At 46.6% G+C, this 15,716-nt stretch overlaps 1 protein-coding gene across 10 annotated transcripts in view; it reads left to right on the plus strand.

Annotated features, from left to right (window-relative positions):
* Positions 1–15,716, plus strand: part of ULK4 (unc-51 like kinase 4) — a 656,651-nt gene that overhangs the window by 608,629 nt on the left and 32,306 nt on the right. Inside the window, exon 38 of one of the 10 annotated variants that reach the window (XM_075586696.1) lies at positions 3,932–4,234. The exons of the other annotated variants lie outside the window; for them this stretch is intronic. Coding sequence (XP_075442811.1) covers positions 3,932–4,045 — 114 coding nt within the window. The 3' untranslated portion in view covers positions 4,046–4,234. Of the gene's footprint in view, positions 1–3,931; positions 4,235–15,716 lie in introns of those variants that run through there. 10 annotated transcript variants of the gene reach the window in all.

Below are 15,716 nucleotides of genomic sequence, written 5' to 3' on the forward strand. Positions count from 1 at the left end.
GCGGATTTAACCCCCGGGCGAGTAAATATTGGCCCAAGCAGAACACGTGCTTGTTTTTTTAAATTTCCCCGCTCGCGCTGAATTTTCCCTGCTCGCGCTGAAAAAACAAATAAATAACTCCCCCTACCTGACAGCTGATTGGCACGCGCTCCCAGGCTTTGTGGGCGCGCGGCCAGGCTCTATATGAGCCAGCCCCCAACGAGCGGCCATTTTTTCTGGCCAGAGATCTGTTGGAATACTAGAGTAAGTACTCTCCAATCCTCCATCCCCTCTGCTCCTTCCCTGCCTCCTGCAGTTCCGCCTTACTCCCCGCTTCCCCCCCCAATACCCGCCCGTGGCTGCAGATGGTAGCGAGGGTGTTCCGCCTTCTCTCCCCGGCCCCCGCTTATCCGCACGGGGCGGAGGTGTCCCCCCCCTTATTCCCCCCAGCTTCCCGCGCCACTTCCAGCTTTCCCCGGTCCCCGCGCGGGGCGGGTGATGGTAGTGATGGTAGTGGGGTGTTCCCCGCTTACCCCGGCTTCCCGCGATCCCTGCGGGCGGGTGATGGTAGTGGGGGGTGTCCCCGCTTACCCCGTCTTCCCGCGATACCAGCGCGGGACGGGTGATGGTAGTGGGTGTTTTCCCGGCTTCATGCGCCACTTCCCGCTTCCCAGATCCCCGCGCGGGGTGGGAGGTGGTAGCGGGGGTGTTCCCCTCTTACCTCCTTGGTTTCCACTTCCCCACGGTCCCGTGGCTGTCCGCGCAGGGCGGGAGATGGTCGCGGGGGGGCGAGCGGGGCAGTGGTGGTGGTGGTGCTCGGTCGCGCGGCCTTTCCTCTTCTTCCCCCTGGTGTGTGTGTGTGTATGGGAGAGTGTGTGTGTGTGTGTGTGTGTGTATGCATGCATGTATGGGAGAGTGTGTGTGTGTGTGTATGCATGCATGTATGGGAGAGTGTGTGTGTGTGTGTGTGTGTATGCATGCATGTATGGGAGAGTGTGTGTGTGTGTATGCATGCATGGGAGAGAGAGTGTGTGTGTGTGTGTGTGTGTGTCTGTGCGTGCATGCATGCATGGGAGAGTGTATGTGTATGCATGGGAGAGTGTGTGTGTGTGTGTGTAGGATACCAGTGTCACCCCACCCCAGTGACCCCGTCACCCCACCCAGTCACCCCACTCCAGTCACCCCACCACCCCACCCCAGTCACCCCACCCAGTCACCCCGTCACCCCACCCAGTCACCCCGTCACCTCACCTAGTCACCCCGTCACCCCACACAGTCACCCCGTCACCCCACCCAGTCAACCAGTCACCCCACCCAGTCAACCAGTCACCCCACCCAGTCAACCAGTCACCCCACCCAGTCACCCCGTCACCCCACCCAGCCACCCCAGTCCACCAGTCACCCCATCCAGCCACCCCAGTCAACCAGTCACCCCAGCCAGTCACCCCACCCAGTCACCCCGTCACCCCACCCAGTTACCCCAGTCACCCCACCCCCGTCGTCCTCTCTCTCTTGCCCTCTCTCTCTCGCCCTCTCTCTCGCGCCCCCTCTCTCTCTCGCCCCCTCTCCACCCTCTCTCTCTCGCACCCTCTCACACCCTCTCTCTCTCACACCCTCTCTCTCTCACACCCTCTCTCTCTCACACCTGAGTGTGTGTCTGTGCATGCATGCATGGGAGAGTGTATGTGTATGCATGGGAGAGTGTGTGTGTGCATGGGTGTGCGTGCGTGTGTGTGTGTGTAGGATACCAGTGTCACCCCACCCCAGTCACCCCACCCCAGTCACCCCACCCCAGTCACCCCACCCAGTCACCCCGTCACCCCACCCAGTCACCCCAGTCACCCCACCCCGTCGCCCTCTCTCTCTCGTCCTCTCTCTCGCGCCCCCTCTCTCTCTCGCCCCCTCTCCACCCTCTCTCTCTCTCGCACCCTCTCACACCCTCTCACACCCTCTCTCTCTCACACCCTCTCTCTCTCACACCCTCTCTCACACCCTCTCTCTCTCTCTCACCCTCTCTCTCTCTCACACCCTCTCTCTCTCTCTCTCTCACACCCTTTCTCTCTCTCTCACACCCTCTCTCTCTCTCTCACACCCTCTCTCTCTCCCCCACACCCTCTCTCCCCCACACCCTCTCTCCCCCACACCCTCTCTCACACTCTCTCTCTCACACACCCTCTCTCTCTCACACCCTCTATCTCTCACACCCTCTCTCTCACACCCTCTCTCTCTCACCCTCTCTCTCTCTCACCCCCTCTCTCACACCCTCTCTCTCTCCCCCACACCCTCTCTCTCTCCCCCACACCCTCTCTCTCTCCCCCACACCCTCTCTCTCTCCCCCACACCCTCTCTCTCTCTCCTCCACACCCTCTCTCTCTCCCCCACACCCTCTATCTCTCCCCCACACCCTCTCTCTCTCCCTCACACCCTCTCTCTCTCCCTCACACCCTCTCTCTCTCTCGCACTCGCCGTAATAGTAATACTGGTTGTCTTTAACTAATGATAAATGATTCCACAAAATGAATATAGGAAATGATCAGTATTTAGTCTAATGGTCATGTCAGGCACACAGCTTCAAAGTATGAGTATTGCAAAGGGTTTGATTTGATCCATAAATCTGTAGTATATCATGTATAGTCTTGTGGACCAACGTAAGATGTATAACCTCCCTGGTCCTGGGATATTTACCTTTATATATGCTGCTGGTTCACCCTTTTTGTAAATCAAGCCATGGAAGCCTCACTCCCACAGGCCTATAGGAAGCCGCGACGTCCTCAGAGCAGAACGCTGCAGCTTCCTATTTGACAACCCCAGCAGTTATCTTTGATTTTATTTTGGAGCTAGGAGTATTGCAGTTCAACGCCAGGGGAGTCAGTAAAAATAAATACCACAAATGAAGGGATTTCTGATTTTAACTGGAGGGACGTGAGATTTTTTCCCCCCAGAAAAGCTGCATGTGGAGAATTAGTGTACCACACTCTGGAAAGAACCAACATACAAGCCAGCTGGCGGGTTCAAATGTTAAGAATGGGAGAATTTTCCATAGATTAAATAAATGGAAGTGACAAGCTTTTACGGTTGCCATAACAAAAGTTTGAATGTCAATAGAGCATCAAAAACAGCATTTAGATTAATAGCTTCGTCAGCCAAGAGCAATTAAACAGAAACAGACCCAACCGTAATATGTAAAGCAGATACAGTTTCTTGCATTTGACAAAGATCTGTTTGCCAGTTTGTTTACACCATCTAGCAGGGTCGCGCAAACTTTCCCCCCTGCGCCCCCCAGTCTGCACTCCCCCCCCCCCCCTGCTCATGCTCCCCTGCTTACCATGTCTCAAGTGTCAAATGATGCCGCGGGGTCACGTGACAACACGTTACCATGGTGACGTCACGTGACCCAGCGGCGTCATTTCATTCTGTGTTGCCATGGCGACGCGTCGCTGGAGACAAGGTAAGAGCGCGTGGGCCTCTGCAAATGCCACACCAGCCCCCTGAAAAATCTTGCGCCCCTGATCTAAAGTATAGAGGGAGTTTGTCTTGCTGCAAGTAAAAGGGGGGGAAAGACACCCCCGAAGTGTGTGCTGTGTCGATCCTTTCTAACTCCTCCTATTTCTCTTCACAACACCACCCCAATCAGTACGCTGACAAGAGCTGAGTAAATAGGTGCATGATACTGTACTTTGTTTGAAATGTCTATTGATATAAATTTTCCGACAAAATCAAGCGTCATATGTCAGGTAATCCGTTCAACTGAATGTCTCATGTTTATTGAGAAGGTTCATGAAATATGTCTAAGATATATTGGATGTCAAGTTCAACTTCTAATTAACTGGATAGCATTTAATTTACATAACTGATATGACGGAGTTCCTTCCGTCCTATGTTTTGAAAGGAAACAGTTCAATGCTTTGCTTGCGTGGCTCAAGTTTTTTTCTTTTCTTTTTTGTCCTCAAAGGAAGTTGGATGGTTAAGACACAGAGCAAAAGGAAATCCACCCTTCACTATGTCCCCTCTGCTCCCTGGCAGAAACTGGATATTAACTGGCAAATACATGTCAACTAGACACTGAATGATGGTGTTTCATGTTAACCTCTTCGCTGCAATGTATTCCAGTCCTCTCAGGCAACAAAGAGTTGAAGCAGAAGCCAGAAAGCAAAGCACGCACTGTATCTTAAATTTGCACTGTGCAGCCAGAGACAAATAACTGATTCAGTACCGCCAAAGATTTTTTTTAAAAAGTCACAGCAAAGTACTTAAAATAAATAAATTAAAAAAAAAAAACGTTTAATGCTGTTTTCTAAACTTCTGTCGGCTTACAATGTATAGATTTAATTACTAGGGATGAAATGCAGTTTTTCTACTTTCCCCAAAAAGTGGAGCATTTAAGCAGATATCTCTGGATTTGCATTTTACTGTATTCATTACGCCCTTATCCCCTGTCCAAGCCATGTGGAAATGGCCGTTTGTGACACAATTTGGTTTTGGCTATTCAATATCATGCGCTATGCAAGCATTTAAGGCAAATTCTCGAAATGAACTAGACAGACCCTTTGCTCAGCCAGCGAGTGTAATAATGATAGGGGAGGGTGCACAGTAGGGACAGAAATCTCAATAATGATTCAAAACAGAAAAGTAAATCTCCGTATAGGCACCTGATATAAGAATGGCAGAACGAAGCTCAGAATGTTTTCACCCTGAAACATCACCTAATTTAGATATCAACAACTTATTGTATGTATGTTTGTCTTTATTTATATAGCGCCATTAGTGTACATAGCGCTTCACATTAGTAATACACGTGACACTCATATAAATAACAAATAATACAAATAACAGATCATGGGAATAAGTGCTTCAGTCATAAAAGTAACATTTCGGAAGAGGAGTCCTTGCTCCGAGGAGCTTACAATCTAATTGTCTGGATAACATCTATAAACAGCAGCTAAAGCTGTGGTGGGAGATTTTTAGTTTTGAAAATTATGTCAAAAATGGACTGATAACCTGAGGTCAGATAGTGAATGTGTCTCCAGCTCACCATATTTCTGATTAACCCTTTTATTAAATCTCGGGAACTTATTCTCTCTCAATGCTCGAAAAATTGAATGCAACTTCTCATTGATTATCAGAATTAAACACTAAAAAATGGCAATGTTGAACTAGAAAACAAACTGAATGAAGTAGACAAATGGAAAACACATATAGAGTTTGTAGACTTTGAGACCAAACTCAAAAATAATATTGAGAAGTCCACTTCAAAGCTGAAACAGAGAAAACACAACAAGTTCTTAAGATATACTAAAGATTTTAAAAAAAGGGACATATATAGGCACCAGTTTACAGTCAAAAAAACACAATGTAAAACTAAGTACGTCATCTACTGAGTAGGAAGCTTCAGACAATGACGAGGAAACAAATCCTAGATTTAACAATAAACAGAAGGAACAGGCTCCCCCACCCTCAACTACTTACTGAACATCACAAAAATGTACTCATTAAAGGAAAGCGCATGGGAGCAGGGTTCGCTCTGTGTATGCGCGATACAGACATTGAGTTAGTGATAGACTCTCTTTCTCACCATCAGCCAATATAAACATCTTTGAGTGGGTGAAAGATACAAACTTGTTTGCTTGCAAACTCTTATTGCACAAACTATACAAGAGACAGGAATTGTTCTTCGCTAGATATCACGGCGTACCAAATCTTGAATCTGAAGATTTGGGTTACATTAGGGACCTCTGGCACTGATGGAGGAGTCAGATAGGACACCGGAGGAGGGCCTATTTACCAACTTAAAACAAAAATCCAAATTTACTCCACATTCTGATCTGTGTGCCAATGTGGAGGTTTTTGTCAATTTAGTTATTAAAGATCATGACAACCTTCCGAAATTAAGATACTGTAATAACTTGGACAACAATGAATAGAAAGCACTGTTGGATATTCAGACAGAAAAATACATAGTTATAAAACCTTTCTGACAAGGGAGGCAATTTGGTAATAATCAATACGAATGATTATGTAAGAGAACATTTGAGACTACTCTCAGACAAAACATGTTATGAGACACTAAAACATGATCCAATTATAGATTATAATAGAAAACTTTCTCAAATTCTCAATGAAGGTTTTGATAGTAAGGTCATCTCAAAGCAGGAGCGAGATTTCATACTTATAAAAATGCCCCAAATTGCCACATTTTACGGTTCACACAAAAAAAGTCACCTCCACCAGGTGGCCCGATAGTATCAGGCATTGGCAACCTCACTGGCTGTTATGTAGATCAGGTTCTTGGACCTTTTGTCACCTCCCTGCCTTCATATTTCAAGGACAGGATATTTTGAGAAATTGGATGGAGTAATCATTGATTCTGATACAATCTTTGTATGTCTGAATGTCGAAGAATGATACATAAGTATTATCCATAAGGTTGCAATTGAAGCTATTTCTTACTTTCTCAGTAGCATAGCAGAGGCAAGTGGTTCTCACAACACATTTGTCACAAAATGTTTTTATTTTGTTCTGACAAGGAACTATTTCCTGTTTGATAGTAACACCTATCATTAGACCCAGGGTACAGCGATGGTTACGAAATGTGTCCCCTCCTATGTAAACCTGTACTTTGGCTGGTGGGAGGCGAGTACTGTTTTTTTCTATGGGTAATGTTCATAGATAATAGCTTTATGCTGTGGAAAGGAACCATCAGTACTCTAAAATAATTTATTGAGGTTCTTAATACGAACCATCATAATCTTAAACTTACCTTGGATTTAATTGAACAGGATATTACGTTCCTTGACCTAACAATTTCTCGAGGAACAGATGGCTCTATGCAGACTATAATGTATCTTAAGCAGATGGTGACAAACTGTATCTTGCGTGCCAACAGTCGCCACCCTACTTATCAGAGGCATCCTAGTTGGCCATTTCCTGAGGGTCAGGAGAAACTGCTCCACAGAGGAAGAATTTGAAAAACAGTCACGATTGATGGAAACTAAATTCAGAGAGAGGCGCTTTAGTAACCGATTCATAAAAAGAGCCTGCGAGAAGGCTAAACATACTGCAAGATACAAGTCACTAGTTAAAAAAAACAGTAGTAACCGGTAAAAAGACTATCCGCTTTATTCGCACATGCAATAGCCAGTGGCATCTAGTAACCAGTAGGAGATGCAAAAATATCTGGGACACATTGGTGCATAGCCATTTCGAGAGATTTGTCAAACCTACATGGCTACATCCCTAAAAAGTGGATTCATTTAGGTGCCAAAGATGCAAAGCCTGTGCCCACATGTCCTCAACCAAAGTATTCCAGAACTGGAACAATACTAAGAACTTTGACATTAGAAAATGTATCAACTGTCAAACAGTCGGAGTAATATATATGGCAGTATGTGTTTGGACCAAAAAGTACATTGGAAACACTAAATGCCAGTTAAGACACTGTATTTTGGAAAATGAATAATCACATAGACACACCGGTATCGAGGCACATCAATGAATGCTACAATGGGGATATTACAGCCCTAAAATGTATAGGTATTTACCAACTCTCTTTAAGTGCTAGAAAGGGGGCTTGGGATGTAGAACCGCTAAAAAAAAAAAAGGGGACGATGGATCTACACCTTGCAAACCGTAAGCCAAAAACTCAATGAAAAATTATATAATCACCGTTTATATGATATATTCTTACCCTGCCTACCTGTCTCTCTGATTCCGGAAACTAAATGAAACAAACATCTCAGTAGTCGGATGACTGTAATGGAGTAACAGGTGATTTAATTTATATCATCATTAATAACATGATTACAACATAGCACTTGGAAGAGTATTTGAATCTGTCCTTTTTGAATAAGTGAGAATAACAAATTAATATAACAAAAAAATGTTCACTCTGTATAACCTAGCCCTAATATAACTGTCCCTACACAGATACGAAAGAGTGGTATTCCTGTAAAAAAAATGTTTTAAAGATAGGGGATATGTTAACATTACCAAGTGAAGATTGATTGACACATATTAATAGCTAAAACAGTAAACTACAAACACAATATAACTAAACTAAGGGAAACATTGGGACGTATAACAACAGATGTATCTGTCTTAGTAGAGTACTGAGTTTATTGAACTTGTAATTTGAATAAGCCTAAACAGGACTAATTAACAACATATAATAACTAGTATGAAAAAAATATAATCAATCCTTTCACCTATACTGTATAAGAGAATTATACTTTTGGTTAATCCATCTTCTGCTACCATATAAATGAGCCTAAACAGGTCAACCTATCTGATAGTAAGATCTGGGCAAACAAGGGTTAATAAGAAATCTACACTAATTGATCAGCCTATATAAACCTCCCCTCGAGAGTAAGGGGAGATTTACTGCCTTGAGAAAGCATCTATTGATGTGAAACTATTGGGTCTGGATGATGATGTCATAGGGTGCTCACAGTAATTGTGTCTCAAAGGCACCCCTCGCTCACCCCACTGTACTGACGTCTCTCTGTTTGAAATCCTCTTAGGAAATTGTAAATATGACGAAGGGACCCAACGCTTTTTCAATGGTATTACAGCACCTTGCGCTCCTTTACTTGTCTTTTTAATTCATCCAATGTACTCGCTATAGGGAACTCCTCTGCAAGTAGGCAGCAGTTTTCAAATTTACTTGGCTGTGTAATACGGCAGACATAGCTTATAGGGGTCCATGTAAAAATCACTGTTTGCTAAGTGATAACGGGGAAAGAAAGGGATTCAGAGCTATCTGAGAAATGCAAATGCACCACAAGTGGTATTTTTATTTACTGTACAAACTTACCTAGAGTGGGGGACCCCAGCGCGCTTTCAATTGTGCCTCCTGCATGTTGCGCTGTCTCCCTCTGTACATGTAGAGGACAGAACCATGTTGCAATAGGGCTACATACCTTTTCTAATGTTAAACAGCCCACTTGGGACAAATTTATACCGTCTGACCCTTAGGTGATGTAGATTAGAGTGGTTTTCCCTCAGCAGCTATGCACTCTTCCTACATACAGGCAGTCCTCGTTTTACAACGCTTCGCTTTACAACGAATGGCTTATCCAACGCTATGCAATGCATACCTATGTTCATTTTTACAATGCCAAAATGGCTTATCCAACGCTCTTACGACGCTTTGCAACGTTGTGTATGTGTGTGTGTATATACACATTCACATAAACAACGTTGCAAAGCATCGTAAGAGCGTATATATTATGTATTATATATTATATATATATTATAATACTATATATTATGTATTATGTTATATTATATATATAATACAGTTTATACACTATATAATTTATGTATGTGCTGCATATCTTATTGCCTGCATAAAATATTTGGTGTATTTTAGTGTTAAAAATGCCTTCAGGAACTAAACCTTTCATTTAAACAGTGTTCCTAAGGGAAAACGTGTTTTGCTTTACAACGTTTCGCTTTACAACGCCATTTTGAGTAACGCATTGTGTCGGATAACCGAGGACTGCCTGTATTTTGAAAACTAGGACTACTTTATCTTACTTTGTTACTCCCCTGAAACTCAATAGATTTGTAGCAATAGTTTTCTAGCTAAAGGATTTAACCTGCCTACTTTGATCTGGATAATTGGTAACCTCAATATTGCTACAATATATGGCTTAAATTGGAGATTAATAAGCCATTAACTAATAGTAACAACAGTATCTTTATACTCTCTCTCACTCACACACTCTCACACACACACACTCACACACACCACTCTGTGGCATTTCTGCATATATAGGAACAGCCCTGAATAATAAGAGTTGTTTTATTAAGCTTTTTTGCGTTGTTATTTACATCATGAAGTTTCTTTTGAGGGTGATTTTTTTTTTATATAATTGTAAATAAAAGTTAATTATTAATATACAACAGCGGGAATTGAGTGCCTTATATAGGGATTTATTTTTTCTGTTTTGATTAATTAAATTCTGAAAATGATATATTAATGGGCTATTCATTAGACCAATTTAGAAGAAGGCCCATTGACTTCTATAGCTGCAAATTCATTAACCAGTACTGCACATTGGGAGATACCTGGGAACACACCGGAGATATATGGGAAATATACTGATTTAAATAAGTAAAATATATTGAAATGATCTCTCTTCTCTCTCTTCTCTCTCTCCTCTCTCTCTTCTCTGTCTTCTCTCGCTCTCTCTTCTCCCTCTCTTCTCCCTCTCTCTCTCTCTCCTTTCCTGAAAAAGTGTTAGTTCACCTGCCTGATGGAGGTGAGATTGTTAATGGTCAGTTTCTGTCTGGTATTACAGAAAATCGTGGGATTTTATGCATAGATAATTCTTAATAAATGCAACGCAACACCAGATTTTAATTACATGTCGAGTTTGCATTGACAATATCAGAGTTGAATAAATAAGCCCCCTAGAGCATAAAAAGAAAAGTGCTATAGCGAGTATTAATTGCTAATAAGTATTTCCACTGACATGGCTTATGGATGACAGCAGAGAAGCACCAGGAGGCTTGTCTACAACATCAGGAGGCATTCCCCATGTAATTGAGGGCCTTTTGTGGTGACATCATGTGATCTCGTTTTGACAGTGACAGAGGGAAGAGTAAGCAGGCAACGTAGTAATGGAAAAGAGGAATAGGGTGGCATTCACTGTTGAAAATGTACCAATGTGGAGCCTAAGTTAATGTCTATTAACAACAAATTAATTATCTTATTATTGTGATTAATGAAATTGATGATCCATAGAGACTAGTACTCTTGAGTATATATATATATATATATATATATATATATATATATATATATATATATATATATATATGCAAATATAGCTGTATGCTCATCTGCATGTCTTAGGCATGTCTGCAACCTGCCTAAGACATGCAGATGAGCATACAGCTATATTTGCATATTTGCTTTCCTGTGGAGGGTTTTTGTCACTTTTTTTACTCACCATAACTTAACTCAGTATTATGGTTTATATATATATATATATATATATATATATATATATATATATATATATATATATATATATATATATATATATATATATATATATAAAATAAAAAACAAATGGACAATACCATTCTGTGGCTAACAAAATGCTTTTATTTGTTCGAGATACACTGATCTCTTCTTCCCACGGTGTTACAATTGATTAAGCCAAAAAAACTCTCTTAGAAACAAGGCAATTGGAATGTTATCTGTGGGTGAAGCTTACACCTCCCGAAGAAGAGATCAGTGTATCTCGAAAGCTCACACAAATAAAAGCATTGCATTAGCCACAGAACGGTATCGTCTATTTGTTTTTGCTTATTAAGCTCGGCTAACACGGTACAGATACCTCTACACACACACACACATATATATCTACTATATATTTCTGAAAGTGTCCTATGTGTCCGGGTCTGTATGTGTCTCCCTGTACCCCTCCCCGTGTCCCTATTGGCAATCTCATTGGACCTTGGGCCAGAGGCGGAGTGAAGGGCACACACACACACACACACACACATCACTATACACACACATCACTATACACACACACACACACACACAACACACACACACACATCACTATACACACACACACACACACACATCGCTATACACACACACATCACTATACACACACACACACACACATCACTATACACACACACATCACTATACACACACACACACATCACTATACACACACACACACACACACACACACACACACACACACACCACTATACACACATCACTATACACACATCACTATACACACATCACTATACACACACACACACACATCACTATACACACACACACACATCACTATACACACACACACACACACACACACATCACTATACACACACACACACACACACACACACACACACACACACACACACACACACATCACTAAACACACACACACACATCACTAAACACACACAACACCCCCACACACACGGTGTTACATACATTAGCGGGGCTCACAGTGTTAGCAGCACATCTCCCGCTCTCTTCCCCACCGGTCCCGGAGGCTCCGCCTCTTCCTCCGCCTCTCCCTGTTTCCCGCGCTTTCACCCCCCCCCCCTCCACGTGGGAGCTGCCGGACGGGTTAGGGAGCGGCCGGACGGGTGAGGGAGCTGCCGGACGGGTGAGGGAGCGGCCGGACGGGTGAGGGAGCGGCCGGAAGGGTGAGGGAGCGGCCGGACGGGTGAGGGAGCTGCCGGACGGGTGAGGGAGCGGCCGGACGGGTGAGGGAGCGGCCGGACGGGTGAGGGAGCGGCCGGACGGGTGAGGGAGTGAGTGGCCTTCACCTCCCCTCACCCCCCTTCACCTCCCCTCACCATCCCTCACTCACTTCCCCTTCACCCCCCCCCGGCGCCGCTACAGTCAGCGGGGGAGCGAGCGCGCGCCAGGGACACAGCGGGGGAGCGGCCACAACACGCTGCCTCCTGCCTCAGATCTACGTGGGAACGGCCGGACGGGTGAGTGAGCGGCCTTCACCTCCCCTCACCCACCTCTCACTCCACTTCCCCTCCCTTCCACCTCCCCTCCACCTCCCCTCCACCTCCCCTCCACCTCCCCTCCACCCCCCTTCACCTCCCCTCCACCTCCCTCCACCTCCCCTCCACCTCCCTCCACCTCCCTCCACCTCCCCTCCACCTCCCCTTCACCCCCCTTCACCTCCCCTCCACCTCCCTTCACCTCCCCTCCACCTCCCCTCCACCCACCTTCACCTCTCCTCCACTTCACCCCACCTTCACCTCCCCTCCAACCCCCCCTTAACCTCCCCTCCACCCCCTTTAACCTCCCCTCTACCCCCCCTTAACCTCCCCTCCACCCCCCCATAACCTCCCCTCCACCCCCCCTTCACCTCCCCTCCACCCCCCCTTCACCTCCCCTCCACCCCCCCTTCACCTCCCCTCCACCCCCCCCTTCACCTCCCCTCCACCCCCCCCTTCATCTCCCCTCCATCCCTCCCCTTCACCTCCACACCTCCCCTCCACCCCCCCCTTCACCTCCCCTCCTCCACCCCCCTTCACCTCACATCCACCCCCCCTTCACCTCCCCTCCACCCCCGCTTCACCTCCCCTCCACCCCTACCTTCACCTCCCCTCCACCCCCACCTTCACCCCCCCCCCTTCACCACCACCTTCACCCCCCTTCACCTTCCCTTCACTCCCCCCTTACAACCTCCCACCTTCCCACCTCCCCACCACCTCCCCCCCCTTCCCACCTTCCTACCACCTCCCCCCCTTCCCACCACCTCCCCCCCCTTCCCACCACCTCCCCCCCTTCCCACCACCTCCCCCCCTTCCCACTTTCCCACCACCCCCCCTACCCACCATCCCACCACCTCCCCCCCTTCCCACCACCTCCCCCCCCTTACCACCCCCCCTCCACCCCCCTTCATCTACCCTCACCCCCCCTTCACCTCCCCCCTCCCCCCCAGCCCCCCACCTCCACACTTCCCACCTACCCCCTCCGCCCCCCCCTCTGCTCCCCCCCTCCGCCCCCCCTTCACCTCCCCTCCGCCCCCCCCTTCACCTCCCCTCCGCCCAGCCTTCACCTCCCCTCCGCCCCCCCTTCACCTCCCCTCCGCCCCCCCTACACCTCCCCTCCGCCCCCCCTTCACCTCCCCTCCGCCCTCCCCTTCACCTCCCCTCACCATCCCCCACCACCCCCCCCCCCTCACCACCCATCCTCCTCACCTCCCCTCGGACCTCCCCTCCGCCCCCCTTCACCTCCCCTCACCACCCCTCCGACCTCACCTCCCCTCCTTCAATGCCTTTCGTCCGCCCTCCTGCCTCTGCCTTTCGCCCACCCGCACTTCTGCCTTTCACCCGCCCACCGCTCACACCACTGCGCCACACAGCCGCCGCACGCACTCAACAGACACCCGCCACACTCGACACACACCCGCCGCCTCTCACCCACCCCACACACTCGACACACACCTGCCGCATCCTGCCTCTACGCAACAATATCACTGACCAGCTGTCACCCGCACTCGCCACACACCCGCCGCCTCACACCCTAGCAGGATCCCGACCCACAGCCAGCACTCACTACCCAAGCGCCACCTGTACTGAACACCCACCCGCCGCCTCACACCCTAGCAGGACCCCGACCCACAGCCAGCACTCACTACCCACATGCCACCCGTACTGAACACCCACCCGCCGCCTCACACACGCTCACACCCTAGCAGGACACACGCCTCACATTTTTACATCTGTTATGTCACCAAAATATACATTGTACTGTGGTGTGTTTACAATAAACCATTTTTATACAACATACGTATTACATTTTCTTCCATCTTTCTTTTCAACATTATTATCCAACCTTTACAACAAATAGTCACCTATTGTTCCACCATTTATAAATAATACTACCTATTATGCATTTACATCCCGGGCAACGCCGGGTCTCTCAGCTAGTATATATATATATATATACAGTATATAGCCAATAAAGAATATCACTTGTGAGCACATTCACATGTCTTAGACAGGTCTGCAACCCTGCCTTTCACCATTATCACCTAGCATACAGTGCTCCCACTGCAGCAAGGGATTCTGAGAAATTACATGCAAATGAGCACACAATGTGTCACCTTTTGCCTGGAATATCAATTCACATGGGGCCCATGCGATGCATTTGCTTATATGGGCTCCATGTGAATGGATATTCCAGGCAAAAAGTGACACGTGGGCTCATTTGCATGTCATTACCCAGAATCCCTTGCTGCAGTGGGAGCACTGTATACTAGGTGATAATGGTTGAAATGCAGGGTTGCAGACCTGTCTAAGGCCTCGGCCATTGTTAATCCTGGCGGGCGGAGGCGCGCTGAGGCTGAGGGAAAGTGGGTGCTTTCCCTGGCCTTAGACAGTGCGCCATCCAGGGGCGTGTCGGGGGCGGGCCAGTGACGTCACGGAGCTGGTTCGCCCTCATTGGGCGAACCGCTCAAGTGACCGGCCCTACGCTCCGACAAGCGCGAAGATTTAAACTTTCCCTAAGACCTACACTTCCGCGCGCTTGTGGAAGCGTAGGCGAGCCCCTACTAAAGCCGCTCTCATTGCGACTGTAGGGGCTCAGTGCCGAGCAGAAGCGCGCCTCCGCCCGCAAGCACTATTCATGGACGTGGCCTAAGACATGTGAATGTGCTCACAAGTGATATTCTTTATTGGCTATATGCTAACGGTGCAGGTTTTTTGTTGCCTTGTTCGCCCACCATAACTTAAAATGTGTGTGTGTGTGTGTGTATATAATGATTCAAAAATGCTGGGTGCACTCTAATATTGCAGACTATATAAAACTAATAAGAGAAAGTATACTTAACAGTAATTGTGGGGAACGCAGAGGGACAGGGTATGCCAAACCAGTCCAGTAAATATATAACAAAGAAAGGGTCCGCAGCACTCTCCAGATGAAAAAAATAAATGTATTGAAACATAGGGCAACAAAGGTAACCTAGATAGAGCAACGTATGTTTCGGACCCACACGGTCCTTTCTCAAGCTCTTGGTGTGCTTGAGAATGGACCATGTGGGTCCAAAACGTACATTGCTGTAGGTTACGTTGGTTGCCCTATGTTTCAATAAATTTCTATATATATATATATATATATATATATACCAAATTGCATTACCAAAAACAATGTGATGTATTAATAAAAAAGTAGAGGGGAATACAACGCCCACTTACAAGAAGACAGAAAATTAAATTCA

Source organism: Ascaphus truei, chromosome 2 (assembly GCF_040206685.1).
Source record: "Ascaphus truei isolate aAscTru1 chromosome 2, aAscTru1.hap1, whole genome shotgun sequence".
NCBI lineage: Eukaryota > Metazoa > Chordata > Amphibia > Anura > Ascaphidae > Ascaphus > Ascaphus truei.